This window comes from Corvus moneduloides, chromosome 1 (assembly GCF_009650955.1).
Source record: "Corvus moneduloides isolate bCorMon1 chromosome 1, bCorMon1.pri, whole genome shotgun sequence".
NCBI classification, from domain to species: domain Eukaryota; kingdom Metazoa; phylum Chordata; class Aves; order Passeriformes; family Corvidae; genus Corvus; species Corvus moneduloides.
This window is the reverse complement of record NC_045476.1, coordinates 33,076,157-33,094,429: the sequence shown is the minus strand read 5'-3', so window position 1 is coordinate 33,094,429 and position 18,273 is coordinate 33,076,157. Positions and strand designations below refer to the sequence as shown.

Here is an 18,273-nt window from a genome sequence, read left to right as displayed (position 1 = left end):
CATGATGCTCTCCTGGGGACGGCTGAAGACCTGCACCCCCTTGGGAAATGGTGAATGAGTCCCTTGCTTTGCTTGCATGTGCATCTTTTGGTTTACCCATTGAACTGTCTTTATCTCAACCCACAAATTTTCCCAATTTTACCCTTCAGATTCTCTCCCCAGTCTCACCATGGTGGGAGTGAGTGGCTGTGTGCTGCTTAGGTGACAGCTGAGGTTAAACCACAGCATAACTGCACTAGCACCTGGATTTTTTAATCATTAAGAAGAAACTTACATTCATTGAATATAAAAAGGTAGAAAACGTGGTCTCAGCAAAATGGTGGCTGTTAACCGCACTGTTGTTCCTTCTGTCTAATGCTTTCCCCAAGGAGGTATCCTGCCCTTTCCACAGTAAGTGTTTGGTTGGTACTTTGTAGAGGAAAGCAGAGAGGTAGCTGAAGAACTTTACAGCTGACATTACGAGCTACTAGTGAGATTAAACATATTTTTCCCAGGCACATTTACCAAAGATAATACAGAATAAGTTTACAATTCTATTGTTCCAGCTCAATGTGCTTGTTAAAGTGCAGAAGACAATCTGTAGTTGCTTATTTTGTATCTAAGCAACTGTCAGACACTATCTCTACTAATAAGAAAGGGTATAATTATATGCTGCTACTTTAATTAGCAGCAGATGCCTATGTTTATGAAATAAAATGTAAGATTTTTCTAAAGTGCACAGCCCTGCTTATATGCAAGTTGCAGGAGCACTTTTGCAGGCTTCTGGAGGCTTTGTTTGGCCGTGTCAGCTTGCTTGGGGCAGGGCACAGGGCACACACAGCCGGTTGCTGTGTGCATTAGACCACTGGCTCAGAGCCCAGCTGTCCTGAACACCCGTTTGGGAGAGCTGCAGGGCAAGGATAAATCAGTGTCTAATGTGCCTTTTTGACACTCCCAGTGCTGGCATGAAGCAAGTTCTTGTTCCTGATTCAAAGACCAAGAATGCACAGCTTGCTTTGGGCTACCTACTGCAGTGCCCCAAAGGCTGCTTTCTGCAGGATGCGGTCGCAGCAATCAACACAGGGAAAGAATCCTTAACATGAATTTCTGATCTCATCGAGGTGCTTCAGCAGTACATAGTGATGCAATGCAGCATTTTTCTTCAGGAGGAGTAACAACAGGGGCTACTGCTGAGGGTACTTCTTTGCATATAAGAGGAGAAGAGTACCAACAAAACAAAATAGAATCCAGAAAACATAGGCAAACAGAATATAGATGAGAATAACCTTGTCCAGGATAGAAAATACTTGTTAGACGAGTCTTTAATTTCCATTATTCAGTATTTTTATTCTTGTTTCCATGGAAACAGCACTTGTGCAATGATGTTGTCCTGCAAGGGATTGAGTGGATGCACACATACTTATGTACCTCTGTGTATTTTTCTCCTGGCCTTCAGCAACTTCAAACAAACCTGCCAGTAAACCTGAGGTTCTGAGGACAGTTAGATGGAAGGAGTTTTGTGAAAGCATTCAGGTAAGGGAGAAGTGATCTTGTAAGTTTTCCAGCCAAAGAAATCTCATTAGATAATAGAAAATTTGCACAGACGGAGAACAAGGCCACCCCTGTTACTGCTACATCTCAAGAAGGTGCTTCAGTAGGAAAACCCATACTTTCTTGACATTCAACACCATCACACACTGCCTGCCACAAGGCACAGATCCATTCTTGGGAAATCTGTTCTTGGGTTTGGAACTCAGGGCTCTTGTTCAGAAACTGTCAAAAATCAAGACAACCTGCATGAAGGTTCAGGAGGCCCACAGAATAACCTCTGTCTTGTCCGTTTGTCCATCCCTTGGGGTGCTTTGCCCTGTCACTTGCACCCAAAGAAAATTAAGCGGGCAATCAAGTTTGGCCCATCTCTTCTTTTCTTCAAAATGAGATACCATGCTGCCTCTCACAGCCATGTACACAAGAACAAGGACAGGTCAGATTATAGAGGTAAATTAAGGGGAAAAGCTGAGCATCCATCAGTACATTCATCATTTCAGGAAGATACGAAATCCTTTAAGCACACCTTTATATTCATAGTTTTTATGCCCCCCTGCCACAGTTGGTAATCCAATTACAAGAACTAAGTTACACAAGACTGCACCCTAGTAGGCTGCAAGAGCATGCAAGCGTATAACCGGTACCTTTGTCTTCTTTCCCTACACTTCCCAATCTCTAATCCGCTCTCCGCGAGCACTGCCAGCCATTTCTCTGCTCGCTGCAGTAGATGCTCTCAGCAGAGACACACACCAGATGCTTTCCCACAGAGCCCGATTTTGCTCTTGCCCTTACTCTGCAGCTCTCAACCAGAAGTCAAGGTCGTTCCAACTGCAAATTTCTGTTTGTATTTGGTCTTCCCCGTGCACAGTGTTATCTCACAGTATGCAAAGCAAAGCTGCCACAACAGGTATCGCTCAGAGCACATATGGAGGCAGAAGGATCTCCTTGAAGGAGACACCTGCAAGCTGGAGCATTTGCATTTATTCTAAGGCCTTAGGGACTAGTTTTCCATGTAAGTTATTTGTGACAAAGCCCCATCAGCCTCATCTTGAACATGCTTTAAGAAATAATCCATGCTTAAGACTAGCTGTATAAAATCACTGTGACCTGTATTAATCAGCATTCTAGGAGAGGAAAACTGTATTTACACCTACAGTAATTTTCAAAGTGACCTGTTGAGCAGTATTTGAGGATTATCCTCTTCTCAACAGGGGCTTTGTAACTTCTGCTATACACGGACAGTTTCAGTAACCACTGTGCAGGTTAACATTCAGTAACAGGGAAAGATCGACTGAGTGTGGTCCAAATGCCTGCCCATTTTCTGTGCTGTGTGATACGAATATTATTGCAGCTGTGCAGGGAGCAGATCTCACACCACCACCAAAAGACAGCAAGCACAGCTCAAGGGAAGTACACCAAGGGACAAGAAGTTTCTACTTGTATTACCCTGAGCTTCCAGCCCGCCCTGCCACACTCCTCTCCACAGTGGATGAGAGGCCACACAAAACACAGCCACCATGGAGCAACAAGAGGTAAATAGTTAGTCCAGGTAAATTCTCCCTGGGCATAAACTCGACCATAACCAGCCTATTAGAGCATGCATCATATTCAAGGCCCTACTGTCAGCTCTACATCATAGCAGAAACCAGTAGAATTTCAACAATCACCCTTAGGACACTTTCCTTACCCAACAGCATAAACAGCTATCCAAAATTGTAGCCCTCATTCAGAAGGGACAAGGAAGCCTGCCATGTATGCTATTACCGGCTCTTCAGAGATTAGGAGAAATGTTTTGTACTAGCAAGGTTATTAACTGATAGTGTGGGTCATTGCTATCAGTATTTCACACAACTTACTGCCCTTTCTAACTTACACAAGGTGTTATTTCACATAAAATTGGGGTGGCATGGAGGGACTCCACTATTAAGCCCCACTGACAACCCTGTGGTGAAGTGCCATATGCTTAACATTGCCAACACAACAACACACATTGTGTTTGTGGGGCGGGGGGTTATCAAAATCCAGAAAACATTCTTCTTCTAGAGATTTACAGGTAGCATTCCAATTTCTCTAATATTTTCAGAACAATCTCTTTCTGTAGCACAGCAAAACTTTCTCTCCCATCAGCTTGCATCAATTTCCTCTTGACTCTTAACGATGCAGCTCAAAATTTTCCACACAAAGCCGATGATGCTGGTGAGATGCAGAGATTTAACAGCAGTGCAGTGTGTGGTGGATGATCAGGGTTTATGCTACGCCTTTCCATATAATGCCATCTAGCGCTAAGGAACTGCCAGGCACGCTTGGTTAATTATTCCTTCTACGTTTGGGGATTGGAACCGCCCTGCAAAGTTTTGTTTACTTCAAAGCAAAACAAAAAGTGTTTCAATGTGGCCATATGACAATACTGGAAAACAGCAGGGCACCAGGGAAGATTTTAATCTGGATCAGCATCTGTTTCTGTGATAGATCACATACTCCTTTCCTGCTTACGGAAATTAATACTTGCTGGAAGCTGCTGGCTAATGAAAAATTCACTAATAGAATACGAAATGCTCCCTCACTAATGAAATGTAACTAGTGACTGCAAGAGGCTGATTAGAGAAGAAATTCAGCTTTCTTAAATAAGAAGCTCCATTTGCTTTGAGGTACTCCTGTCTACCACCAGGTCTTAGGCACCTGCACCTTGACCTGCTGTCTCTCCTCTCCTTTACAGGCTGCAGGTTCACATCACCCCTTTTTGACTCCAACACTGGAGACTGGCACATAAGCACCTACCTTGATTCCTCTACTCAGATTGATCACTCCATGGATGATCCTACTAATTTCTAAGCTGTAAATCCTCGTTACAGCCGGCTTGGACCAACACTGTCAAATGCACATGATTGGCTGCATCTTCTGTCTTCCCTTCTAAAGACCTTCTCTGCCCATCATCAACCCCCAGCTTTCACCCAGCTCTCCAGACCTTCAGACCCACTGGAAAAAAATTAGTTTCCTTCACCTTTAAATTTCTTTTCTGAACTCTGTCACTGTACAGCTAAAGCTTCTTTTCCCCTTCCTTTTACCACCATTGATTTTTCTTCTGTTTCAGTTAATACTTCAGTCCTTTCAACTTGAATTCTGCTTTCCTTGCACTGCCTAAAACGTTATGATTCATGCTGTAAAAGTCTTGGGGCCTTTCTTCCATGCTTCCTCTTCCTAAACTCATTTGATTTACCTCCTGTTTCCTCAACCATTAGCTATCCCTCCTTCAGCATTCCTTCCATTTTCTCCTGGCCCCTTCTCCTCTCTGACCACTTTGACATCTTCCCTAAGTGTTTTTCATCCCCCTGGTACAACATCTGCTGTTAGCATTGTAGCTGTCCCACAGTAACAGAGCTGTTACTGCCAACGCGCTTTTCTCCTGCCAGCAGCGTGGGACCCTTTTTTCTACTCCCCCTCTCAGAATGGGTCATGGTAACACCCACCCTTCACTTTGTTCCACTGTCACCTCATTGCTGCAGCTGTTTAAACCTAATCAGTTAATTTTGCACTGCTCCAGGTAAGCAGACATCTTATCATGCCAGATGAGCTTAAATCACACTGGGTATATACAGAAGGAGACTGTCCAAGTATGCAAACTAAAAGTAGAAAATGCCCAGAAGCTATATAACTCCAGAAGGCCAATAAAGCAGCTTAGGATGACCTGAAATCTTACCTATCCCTTCACCTTGGCAGCACAGTGCTCCGAGTTCGGTGTGCAGCTGGTCAGGATGGTGGATGTGGGCAGCTGACGTAATTGTTCCTGCATTTGGCTGGTTTTAGTTTTCAGGCTCCAGGTCATCAACCAAGGAGCACTCATGGTATCTACACGTAGTTAAAGTTGATGATACTTAATTAAAAAGCAATTTGCCTGTCCTTCCACCAACATAAACTTCAAATCTCTTTTCGCATATTTTCGCACCAAAAAGATTCGTTGGTTACACGGTTTCAGTCTGCCCTCTGCTGCAGGCTCAGCAGGCAGCTCTGTGATGCTGCTGCATGGCCCAGTGCTGCTCATCTTCTGAGAATGCAAACAGCACAGGCTGGCTCTATCTTACAACTCAGATATTGTGTGTGTGTGTGTGTGTGTGTGTATACAAATGCATTCAACTCAGAAAAGTTTAAGCTAGCAAAAAATTAAGAGGTGCCACCACATGTGACATTGGGGAGACCTAAAAACCTTTAGTAGGAAATAGCAGAGAAACAAGAGCTGGGTAGGCCCAACCTCAGGCAGGCAGTGTAAGCTGGCATTTACACCTTGGCCTCCCACCTCGCACACCAGGTACACTCTTGCTGGCACACACTGAAAAGCAGGCAGACGGATGGCACATCCCAGTCAGATGAAATCACCTGTAAATGTTGTACCAGCCAAAACATAGGGCAAGTATGTACCTCAGGGAGCCCCTCTGTTCCAGTGGAAGCCATCATTAGCAAAACCTGGACACTAACTCATGCCACGAGCAAGTCCTCCTGTGCTCTGCTTTGGCGCCAGGGTCGTAGGTCCACAGAAGATCCCACTGATGACATTGAAGCCAGAACGGTCTCCCATTGCTAGCAGCATGCCTGAGGTGGGGCAGGAGAAGCTGGAGCTCAGCCATGGCAGAGGAAGCCATTTGCCCTCAAACTGCATATGTAACAGCCCGGCAGTTTCTGCCTGGATCACACAATGCTGCTTGTCCCCAACAATTTCAAAAGCATCCTTCCAGAGTGAGCCCAGGCCAGGCTGTGTCATGGGACAAAGATTACCTGAGACAAAGGTTACTTCAGGTCAGAGGACAGAAGCTACTTGATGTCAAAAGTTACTTTCTAAGGCAGATTTCCAGAATGAGACTAGTCCAGCCTCTGTCATAGGACAGCAGTTAATTGAGATCACAGGACAGGGGTTGCTCAAGGAGAAAGGTTGCTGGAGCTCACAGCTTGCATGAGGTCAGAATACAGAGATTATGCTGGGTCAAAAGTCCTTTCAGGACTAAAGGTACTCAAGGTACAAGGTTCTGCAAGGCCGCAGGGTGAATGTTAATTTATTTCAAATGTTACTCGAGGCCAGTGGACAGGGGTTACTTGAGGTCAAAGATTCCTCAAGGTCAAGTGTTAATTGAGGACACAAGACAGAATCCTCAAGATCAAAGGTTACTTGAGGTCCAAGGACAGATGTTCCTCAATGGCAAAAGTTCCTCACAGTCACATGACAACAGTTACTCTAGGATAAAGGCTACTTCAGGTCACAGGAGAGGTTACTCTAGGTGAACGGACACTTGAGGTCAAATCTGGTTTGGTGTAAATCTCACCAGTGCCAACAATGACACCACAGCCAAGTCTCCAGCATGTTTTTGTCACCTGCATGCTGTCAGCTGATGCATGGATGTGTCCCACAAGGAGGGTGTGAGACCAGTTGGGTTGCCAGGCCCACAGCCATGTACCTTCTCACCACCTCAGCCTCCAAGGAAGGGGATTGCAGGCAAGCTGCCCACTGGGAACGGCCCTTCCACTGCCCTGCCTTCCCAACAATCCACCGCACCTGGCTGGAAAAAGCACTGTTGGGAACGGGCTACCTTGACACCAGCAAACACTCCAGCAACTAACCAGCACCAAGAACAGCACTCCAGCATCCAGGAGTGCTTTAACTTGGAAGTACAAATGCAGGCCGGCGTTGCCATGCAGAACTGCTGAACGGATGAAAGGTGAAAGGACTGAAGGGAGTGACAGGAGCAATTTGTGGTGAAGCCTCAGTGCTGATTTTGCAATGGCGGTTGCCTGTTTCTTTTCATGCTTGATAGTAAGCAGTTTTTCTTTACAACCTGGCTAATAAAATTGGTGGCCAGCTTCTGACATGGATTTAGAAACATTAAAACAGGGAAAAAAAAAAGTACAATGTAACAACTGAGATACAGTTGTTGGCATATATGGGGACTATAATACTCAATTAGGGAAATTAGATGCAAAATTAAAGTCATAATTTGAGATTAACAGTAACTCTATGTTTGCCAGTACGTTACTAGAGTTCCAAATTTGAGTCCAAATCAGAAAAATCTCAACTTGTGTATAAAGTTTTTGACTGTCAGAACACAAAACCATAAGGGAAAGTACTTAGAACAGGGCAGTTAAAAAAAAAAAACACCTAGTAATTTTTTTTTAAATCTAGCAGTACTTAGCTATCATGATAAACACAAAGCCACTTTTCTTTAAAAAACAAACAGACCATTTCAAATATACCTTTCAAAAGTCACAGTAAGCCTAAAACGTTATTACATTGAGTAATTTTAGTCAAAAGCAACAAGAACCCCTAAACCTTTCCCATAAACAATATAAAAAAGCAGTTTTGAATGTTGCTCTGCTGTAATAGCTCATCTTTTCAAGCACTGAAACTTTCCAAATAGTTTATTTTAAACTATACATAGTGAACTCTTGAAAATTCAGGCAGCTTCACTCAATAGTATACAACCAAAACTCAAACCCATAACTGCTCAGCTTAGTCTATTTTAATGTTCTGCCAGGATAAATACATGCCAGAAAACAGCTTCTGAGATGTAAGTCATTTCAGAACAGAACATGTTTTAGTAACAAGAAAGCACATCTCTTAGGTAATGCAGAGGGGGAAAAAAATGTTTTCCAAAGGATTTTCTTGGGATTTTCAGCTACCTGACAAGGGGTGAGGTTGTTTCAGTATGTCAAGGTTCAAATATTGCCTCAAGGTAATTTGAAATAGCAAAGGACTCCTTTCAGTCTAATTCAAATTAATCTCACCTATCAGCCTGAGAAACACTCCAAACAATGGGACGATAGCAAAAGAATCACCATTAACTGGCAGTGTCACATTAGTGGTCAGGAAAGAAGACACTTTTTCCTCATGGGCTGAAACCAAGCTAAAAAAGAAAAAAAAAAAAAAAAAGAGGAAAGACCTACTAGCCCTGCAAGAGTTTGGTATTTCACTGATGATCTGCAATTAGCTTGCTTCCTAAGACTTGCTCTTCTCACTAATTGCACTGAAAGCTTTTATGCAAGATGAAATAAATGCTTGACTTCAACGTCTCTGAAAGGACATGATTGTAAACATTTCCCTTCACACAGCAATTGAAACAAGCATGGCCTCTAAAAAAAAAAAAAAAAAAATATATATATATATATAATTAGTTCTTGAGTGCCCATGGAGACTGTTTATCTGCTGTTACTAGGTGCCCCTACAACCCCTTTTCTTGCTACCCATGCTTGAATATCCACACTGCTGGGAGTCTTCACAAAAACAAACATAGAATCCAAGATTCTGAAGGCACAACCTTCATCATTTCCTCCTCATATAAACAGAGGGAAATACACTCAAACAGCTTTGGAAATAAACACTACCAGGATCTGGATGAGGCGGTTATTACAGAGCAGCTGCAGCTGATATACCTTCACCACAGCACAAACATTCTTGGGGGCCCATAACTTGTTTCCATCCTTTCCAAAATAACATTTGTCTGAACCCAAAGGACTCGAGAGAAACACCATGAAATCAGGTTTTCTAACTGATTTTTTTAATAAACTATAGAAGAACAAGGTAACATTTCAACCAAAGTCATGACAACTGCATGCTTAAAAGCAAATACATAACATATCTCTGGATTTTTCTGTTCTCTTTAGGAAAAAAAAGGAGAAAAACTGAACATAATGCATAGATTTCTACACATATTCAAATAATAGACTAAAGCAAGCAAAAACACAACTGGAAAAAATGTTTTGACAGCAATTCCAGATCTATGAAATTTAGAAAGGAAGTTTCAGTTGTAAGAATCTTTATGCTGAACCAGATGACTTTTTTTATACAGCATGAAAATAAGTTTTATCAATTGAGGCACTAGGAACAAACTTACACAACAGCTCAAATGCATCTAATGTGTGAACTGAAAAACCTACAGCCCATGGCATAATAAAAATTTAGAATTTAAAAGGTTGCATTAGACTTGCACTTGCTCACATTGACACAGTGAAATTAGTGGAAAACGACTGTTTTTCCAGTTAGAATAAAATCAGGTTCTGATTGCTGTTTCCAAACAGTTATCTTCCTAGCTTTTTCTCATTGTCCTCGCTCACCTCATGTATTCTCGTCAGGGAAAAAAAAAAATGGAGAAGTTCTTATGCCACCCCATTACCCCATTCAGCAATGTTTATTAAGAAATGCAAAGCACCTGTCTTTGTGCAGCAGTTTCATCTATAGTGCTGTATTCCCTTACTCCATTGTGTTCCCCACATCACTGAGCTTCTACAGATTAATAAATTTGTTTAGAATTAGGTACTCAATAAGTTCTATAAGAGATGCTTATTTCTACCTTTTGATCCACATTTTCTGCAGGGGTTAGCGAGTACTAAAGACAAGGAGTCTTCACACAGTAATCGGAATGATCACACAGCAAGAGGAACTTGAGACAGAAAGAAAGGAGCTCATATGAATATGAATGCTGCTTTCTTTATGAGGAAGAGTATTCATGATCCAGTGAGGTTTCCACCCAGATGCTACAATAACTGGCACCTCTAAACACCTACACTAAAATATACCTCGATATCTTAATCAGGCACTTTAATAGAAAAACAAAGGAGCAACTTTTAATAACACAGGTACTGTGATAGTTATTCTGTAAGGCCAGAACATCTTGTATGAAGCATTCAGAAAATTAATTGTCCCACAGAACCAAGTAATTCTTATCAAGGGCTAAATGAAAGAAGAGTCCCTCATAAGACAAGCCTGTTAGGAAAAAAAAAGGCTGAAAAATGGTTAGCAAATATTTGGTAGAAGCCATCAACTCCAAACTTAGATTCTTCACTACCTTATGTAAAATGCAGTGCAAGGTTATTTATCCCTTGAGATGATGGATCCAAAAGTAAACATTCAATGTGCTTTAATTTACAAGACTTTCTCCCCCCCCCCCCCCAAAAAAAAGTTTTTCCACTGATAACAAGCTCCCTGAGGGAATACATCAATTTTTTCAAGGGAAAAAAAGCAATCATTTAAAAAACAAACTGCAAAGCTCCAGCAATCAATAGTTGCCCTATTTTGAGCCATAACACGTTTCCCATCAACATTTCTTTGGAAAACACAAGTTAGAACAACTATTCACTGGTCCTGTAAGAGGACCCTGACCTCCCTTCTTTCACACAGTATCCCGCAGGTGACAGTAACCATTCTTTAAAAATGTAATAAATGTATTTCAGTCCAATACACTTCAAGGTCATAGGAAAACTCTACCTGTAAGATTTCATCTACCAACACTTAAATGGTTAAATATAGATTCTGTCACAAAAATACAGAATCAAGGAAAAGAGGTGGAAATTCACTCGTAAGGCTAAACTCTTGAGAACTTCTTCGTATTATGAAAGTCAAGGAACAAATGAAGCAATCTACAGACACAGAAAACACATTTTTATGGTAATGAGAATGCCAAGTGTTTAAACCATTCTTAAGTAATTTATTTCTTTTTACTGATGATTTACAAGGCCTTGATTATTAGACAAAATAGCATATTTTAACTAAACTAAAAAAAATACAAACCAATGGAGTGTAGAAGAAAATGCTATATGGTTCTGTAGAATATATCACACCCAGCGCACACACTGCTTTGTTTTTCTCATCTGAACCTATTTGTTACTTACAGGATTTTTGCAAACAAATATTTTGGTCTAACCAAAATGTAGTGTACAGCTTCAGACCACTGAATTAGGCTCGAATTCTGGTATTAGTCTATGGTCTAAACCAGAGCGGTAGATCTTGCAAAGAGTTTAGTGTAATAAAAACTGATCTAGACATTTTGGAGCAGTTAACAAGGGACAGGAGTTATAGCTGCATACAGTTCAGTATGGTACACTAACCGAAGCTAGAAGTTTTAGTACACTTATTGCCAATTTCTCCCAAATTTTAACAAGCAGAGCTTCTTTGCAGAGACATTATTGCTGATGGTAATAAGGCTGTTGAGGAAAAGGGTATCCAGGTTGTTGAGGTGGCGGATATGGTGGTTGTCCAGGATTTTGATACACAGGTGAGGGTGCATATGGCAGATTATACTGACCATACATGTATGGATTATAGCCCATTGGCATTGGCATCTGGCAATACCTGTGGGGGGGCGGAAAAAAAGCATAACTGAGTTGAAAAACACAGATGATGTTAATTTGCAAAAACAACTCATTAATAAATACAAAAAGACATGCAATCTCCACAAATGCTTTCCTTCCATTTTGCTTTGAGTGCAGCAGGAAGTGTGGTTACTTTCAAGGAGCAGATATGAAAACTATTACAATGTGTGGAACAGAAATGCAGACAGAAGGTGGAGTAAAGGCAACTTGCTGGAACTAGAACTGATCTAAATTGATTCTCAAACATTTAATAACATTGTGCATATTTCAATATTTGCTGACAAAGGAGAGAACAGCTGCCTTCAATTCCTTGTGATAACACCAGGAAGACAGAAAAAAGCATCAGAAGAAAGCACACTACTCAACTGGAATTTTCTCTGTATTTTTCATCATCTTAGTATCGTGCTAAAGGTTTGAAAAACGAGATATGCCAACACTTTTGAGATAAACACCACCAAATGATTATGCAAGTGTTGGCAATAATCAACAAACCATAGTTAAGGAAATGCAGTCCTATTTTCCTTCTCCTTTAAAGGAGATAAACTAAACACCTAAAATGAACCTTCCCACAAAAGATACAAGCAAACGATTCCTACAAGAGTTACATGACTAAAACTAACAAAAAACCAAAAAAACCCAAACCAAACAAAAAAAACCCCAACAAACCAAAAAACTAACAAACAAAAAAATCCCTTGCCTCAAACAGTAAACACATCTTCAACTGTAACAATAACTAATGTTAAAACATCACACACAAAAAAAAGTGCTTTTAAGCAACAGGATAACAAAAATCTGCTTAAGTGCTCCCATAACTTACCCTGGGTAAGGGGGATAAGTGGGGTAAGGTGGTCCCTGTGCCTGCGAAGGTGCAGTGCCTGCTGCAGGTGCACTGGCTCCTGGAGTAGGAGCTGGAGCAGCAGCAGGTGCTGCAGCTGTTCCAGAGGGTGCTAATGCAGAAGAGGAACTGCTTGTTGCAGAAATCACTGGGGGTGGTGGCCGTGCTGGTGGCTGTGGTTTAGTCCCCTAACAAGAGAAAGTGAATTTAGCTGGAGCTTCTTTATGGAAGTCTTGGAATCAAAAGCTGTGGTTATATGATTAACAGATTTTTATTTTCATTTTAAACAGACATTCTATATTTAGTCTATACAGATGATGCAAAGCATCTAGAAGGCAGTAAACTTTTAATTTCAAGTCTATAAATCATGAACATGAATAGTACATAACATACCTCTCTGCAAAGCCTTAAGATTTTGCCCTCTATTTCACTTCAATGCATTTCCAACTACACCAGCATATTAAGGAGTGATATACACAAATTACAGATCAGCTTAGAGTTCTCAAGTATGGACTCAGTATTTTCAACCCACTAATTCTGTAGCATGTATTTACCACCATGGTTCTTGGGGCTGGAGTGGGAGTCAGAGATGCCGCTGGCTTACTTCCTGCTGCTGGAGTGGTCTGATATGTAGGCAGTGGAATGGAGGGAGCACTGGGCTCCCTAGCAATGCTTTGCTGCAAATCCCTATTGAAAACAAAAAAGCAAACATGCAGCTTAGTTTAAGAATTGTTTGTTACATACTGCAGCAAGCTAAGCCAAAAAGATGCAACAGAGGAAGTCTAATATTTAAAGCATGATCACTGAGATAGCTCAAACTTAATTTGGAGCTCAAATCACTTCCACAGAAACCATTCCCATGCCAACTCACTGATTAACTGTTACATTTATTTTCTAATAATGTCTTTATGTTCTAACTCAGTACTGGGTATAGATCACAACAGTAGCCAAAACAGCAAAAGAGCACAGCAAGACTCAGCAGAATGTTCTATCAACACTAACCCTACAGCCTTAACACTGAACATTAACAGAGTAGAGATGTGAGATATTCAGACCTCTGCCTTGGTTAGGCAGCCTAGCAGCTCCCAAATTACAGGAATACAGGAAGCCAAATAAAGGCAGAAGGGGTTGTAACTCAGAATTTGTTTACAAGCACAATGGCCAAATGAAAAAGAACAACTCTACAAAGGATCAAGTTAGGAGAGGTAAAAATTGAGGGCGGAGCATCCCAGTTGCAACATGGCAAGTATACAGAACAACTGCAGTTTCACTAACCAAAATTTCAGTAACAACTAGTCCTTTTAAAAGGCTCTGTGCTTTGCTAAAGAACAGAGATTAAAAGGCAAACCACTTCAATTATGCTTTCCTCTTAAGAGCCTAAAAACCACACTGGAAACATACTATACTAGGTCTGATCTCATGTGGGGGACAATGACAACATCAAACACTCTTCCTCATATGAAGTTTGGACAAAATCTGCTTCTCTCTCCAGCATTGTAAGTAACCCACATATCTAAGCAATGATAAAGTAGGAGACTAGAGCAGCCTACAGAGCAGAAATAGAATACTGATACTTTTCCCCCATCACACTGAACACATGGAAGACAATCATATGATGAAGCATTCATCTAATTTCTCAAACCAAGTTGACAGCAGGAGCAGGGTGCAGAAATTAGAAGTTCCTCAAAAGAAAGAATAAAATAAAATAACTAACAAATGCATGCCAAAAAGAACAGAGAGTGAAATCATAACATGAAACAGATTTGTGCTGAACTGCACATAGGAACAGTAGAGCAGACTTCAAAGTAGATTTTCCACTTATTTCTCCTATTACTTTCCTAGGGGAGAGGAGAGTAGGACTAGGATTAAAGCAAAGAGGTGATAGGCTTAGCACACCTATTCTTCTTTTCTCATTTTATCAAGTACCATAATAAACATGTCTCCACAGACAAATTTCTGATAAATACTTTAACGTTTCTGCAATGCTTAAACAAAACATTGAAATCTTACTTGAGCAGTTCATCTCTTTCAGTCTTGCGAGCAAAGACAATGTCACTGCACTTGTTCTGGAATTTCAGCAGGAGTTCTGTCAGCTCATTGTAAAACTAGAAAAGAAAAATAAAAACAGAATATGCTCAGTCAATACTTTCAGACTCCATGCTAGCATACTTCTTACATATTGATCCAGTTATAGGCGTATTATTACACTGCCCAGAACCTGCCATTCCAATAAAGTTTGCTAATACATTCTACTATGCTTTTCAAAACCAAAATTAGTCAGCTGTTTTTGCCCATCCCTGTAATAGCATAGACTTTTATGGGGGTTTGTGTGTGTAAATATAAAAATAGTTTAGGATAACTAAAAAAATGTATTAAAACCAGAGCAAAACTAGATCACTGCTGGAGATGAACTATTTATTTTTTAAAGCATAATTGTTTATTTTTATTTTAATTTTATTGCTCTCAGTTCCACACATTCCATTTGTACAGCTATCTCAGAGGTTGGGTTTTTTCCCTCTAATGAGCTATCAATAAACCAGCAAAAAATATTTCATACAGAAGCTGCAATTCACCTTCCAGAAGCCCAGATCAAAAAAAGCAACCTAAATACAGCTCTCCTTATTTTTCATGTATGCAGTAACAACATTTAAAACACCAATTTTATAAGGTGATTAAATACCACGGGAGAACAGATGAAAGAATTTCTCAGATAAAATGACTCATCTGGGTGCCTCAGCATCATTTACTCAGCTGTAATTAACAACTTACCCTGTTGCTCAGAAAAGCTTACATTTCAGACAGGAACAAAGAAGCATTTCACAGCTCTTGAAACAATCAAAATTCAAGCAACTTGCTGTCCTCGCTTCCGTACTAAAATCTTAAAAAATGCACCTGTCAGCTACCATGTCTGCAAAGTTTACTATGATTTTTGATTCACATCTCATTGTATAAATAAAAAAAGTCCTTTCAATCCCTTAAACATTACCATACCTTTGTGCCTTCTTTTAAATTGGCTACAAGTTCCACAAAGTTGTCATTTGCTACAGCTAAGTTCTTCAAGACTTCTTCTCTTAAATTAGATTCGTTGTTTGATTGTTTCATCTTTGAAAAATCTTGATGTGCATTCTTAAAAGAAGAGAACAAATGAACAGTGCAAATAATGCAAGCTAGCTCCATGTAAGATTCTGTACGTTTCGTTTCCTTTTTCCTCTTATTCACTGCTTCTGTTTTTCCCAATACCTGCTTTTCCTCATCTCCCATCCACACTGGACTTCCATACTTGCTATCTGCCAAGTGCAGTGACCATTATAATGTATATTTCAGAACTGTACATATGTTAACTCACTGGCAGTAGGTATCACCAGTTAATTACCTGTTCTGTGGTGGGCTGCCTTTTAATAATTCTCAAGCTCATCCTGCAGACTGTCTTTCCAAGGCTATACTAATTAGGCTCTCTCCTGTACTAACTTCCATTGATATTCATAAAATCTTACTGAAAGTCAGTATTTTTGAGAAGCATTACTTCAAATTTGGTTGACATTGGCAAGCTATTAAAAGGACAAGGAAGAGGAAAACTTACAGAAGGATCACTTATTTATTTACATGTCATTTCTTTCAGGAAAATAAAAAAGCAAACTTAAAAAGACTGTTTCAACTGCCAGAAGCCAACAAACTTGAACTCCAGGACATTCAAACATTAAAGCAATAACCATCAAGATTTTTTAACTATCTTGTGCTGAAAAAATATCCTAAAATAAAATCCTTGCTAAACATGGTGTATATGGTCATTTAAGAAATTTTTTTTTTCCCTACTGGAAAAAGTCTCCACCATTACTCAAGCTGCTATTGTCTTTTCTCCAAGCACTAAGACTTCCTCTTCTGTCAGATGTTTCAGGTACCTGCCTCTGACAAATTAAGACTGAATTTATAAATAAAGTTTGGGAAATTCTATTAAGATTTACTTCAATGAGCTTTGCACATGCTGGAAGCCAAGCACATTGTAAAGAGCAATTAGGAATAAACCAAGCTGTACTTCAGAGACCCAAAATGTCTTCTAGTAGACAGTAAGGGCAGGTCTCCTGTCATCCCAAAAAGAATTAAAATGGAATGAGGGGAAAAAAACAAAACAAACTCAAAACCTTCTTAACACACCATTGGAAAGAAGCTTAAGGACAAAACCATCTGCAGAATTGTGCCAAGAAAAGGTCCAAGAGAAAGTACACTGGAGCTGTGGGAGAATCTGCTAAACATTCACATTTCTTTCCAGTGAACACAAAGACATCTCTGTATTTTTCAGTGATCAAGGAATAAAGGAGTATCAACTGACATATGACAGAATAACAAGCAAAATAGACTAGAAAGCAAAGTGAGACTTCTAAAGCACTAGAGAGGTGGAAGTATCATTCCTCTCAGTTTAAGAGAAAGGAAAACATGCAAAGTGCTGTACCTGAATGTTTTTGAGAAGTTCTTCCTGCTTTTTTAGGGACTCCTGCACTTTCTGTGTGTAACTTCCATAAATTCTGTCCAACTCAGTCACAGAGATAGCCTCCTCATTTATAGCACCATCCTGTGCAAGTGCAGTCAGGAATTTGCTTGTCATGTCAAAATTTACAGATTTCAGGTCACTTTCCAGTTGTTCTCTCTCCTTCTTAACTTCATCCAGATTGGCCAGCAAAGTTCTTAAGACATTAACAACCTAGGCAACATAAATGTCCTAAGTCAGCAGGTTTAGAGGAACTATTGGGAAAGTATAATTTATTAATAACTTGTTTCCATCTTGCACTCCTCACTGATGCTGACATTTCTGTATGAGTGAGAAACCTGGACAAAATCTGACCAAAGAAAGATCTTCAAGCATTTCTCAATCTATATTATATTCTACAGGTTTGCTTTTGTTAATAAGACTGAATTACTGCAAAATGTTTGGGTTTTTTTAAGCTGATCAGATACCTTCCAATAGGATATTCTAAAATGGCAGCAAAACCACTGACTTCAAATAATTTCTATGAGAAAAATAATAGTATTTCTGTAGATGAGCCATTAACTTCTTGGAAAGCAAATTGGTGTAATTGCCTAATACTTTAAAATACTGAGCCACATCTTATTTTATCCCAAGAACCCATTCACTTCCCTAAATAATAAAAATATTCAAAGATTGCTCCTTTTATAATAGTCAGTCTTGCTGTCCGTGGTGATTGACTTTGTTCATATTAAATGTAACAAACTATACTCAAAAAGATTTTAAACATAAAGGCAACTTCTTTCCAAATGTTACTTACATCTTGTATGAATTGGGACAGAAACACCAGCAGCTAAGGATCAGCTTCCACACCAATTCACATAAGTTTACTTTGTTAGACAACTAGCACTTCTAGTCAAAATAGAGACAGATTTCACTGCTTTACCTCACTTCCCTGTAATGTTTTTGCTGGGTTGGCAGAAGGAATGGCTGCGTTGAGCTCTGCCTCTGGCTTACACAGAAGTGCAATCGTATCCCGGTGAGTCTGATAGCGCTCTTTCACCTGCCCATCTGCTTGCACAGCTTTATTCAAAATATTATGGTAATTGGCTCCCTCTGGGGGCAGGAGGAAAAAAAGGGAGTTTATATAATTTCAAAGCTTGTTTCATCCAAGTCTTGCACCTGAGCTGTTTTTGTGCATTTCAGCAAGTCATCATACATTTTTATGAGCCTGCACAATACCTAAGACTTTTATATAAAACTTAAACTTCTACGTTATGTTTAAAATAGTGCATAAACTAGGCTCCTATATTAATTCTGCAGTGAA

At 40.0% G+C, this 18,273-nt stretch overlaps 1 protein-coding gene across 2 annotated transcripts in view; it reads right to left on the bottom strand.

Moving 5' to 3' along the window:
• Positions 1–9,040: 9,040 nt before the first annotated feature.
• Positions 9,041–18,273, bottom strand: part of PDCD6IP (programmed cell death 6 interacting protein) — a 30,467-nt gene continuing 21,234 nt past the window's right edge. For both annotated transcript variants that reach the window (XM_032104461.1, XM_032104462.1), the window contains exons 12-18: positions 17,893–18,062; positions 16,935–17,183; positions 15,479–15,613; positions 14,498–14,592; positions 13,042–13,174; positions 12,470–12,675; positions 9,041–11,632 (exon numbers count right to left, since the gene is read on the bottom strand). In XM_032104461.1, coding sequence (XP_031960352.1) covers positions 11,464–11,632; positions 12,470–12,675; positions 13,042–13,174; positions 14,498–14,592; positions 15,479–15,613; positions 16,935–17,183; positions 17,893–18,062 — 1,157 coding nt within the window. In that variant the 3' untranslated portion in view covers positions 9,041–11,463. The remainder of the gene's footprint in view (positions 11,633–12,469; positions 12,676–13,041; positions 13,175–14,497; positions 14,593–15,478; positions 15,614–16,934; positions 17,184–17,892; positions 18,063–18,273) is intronic.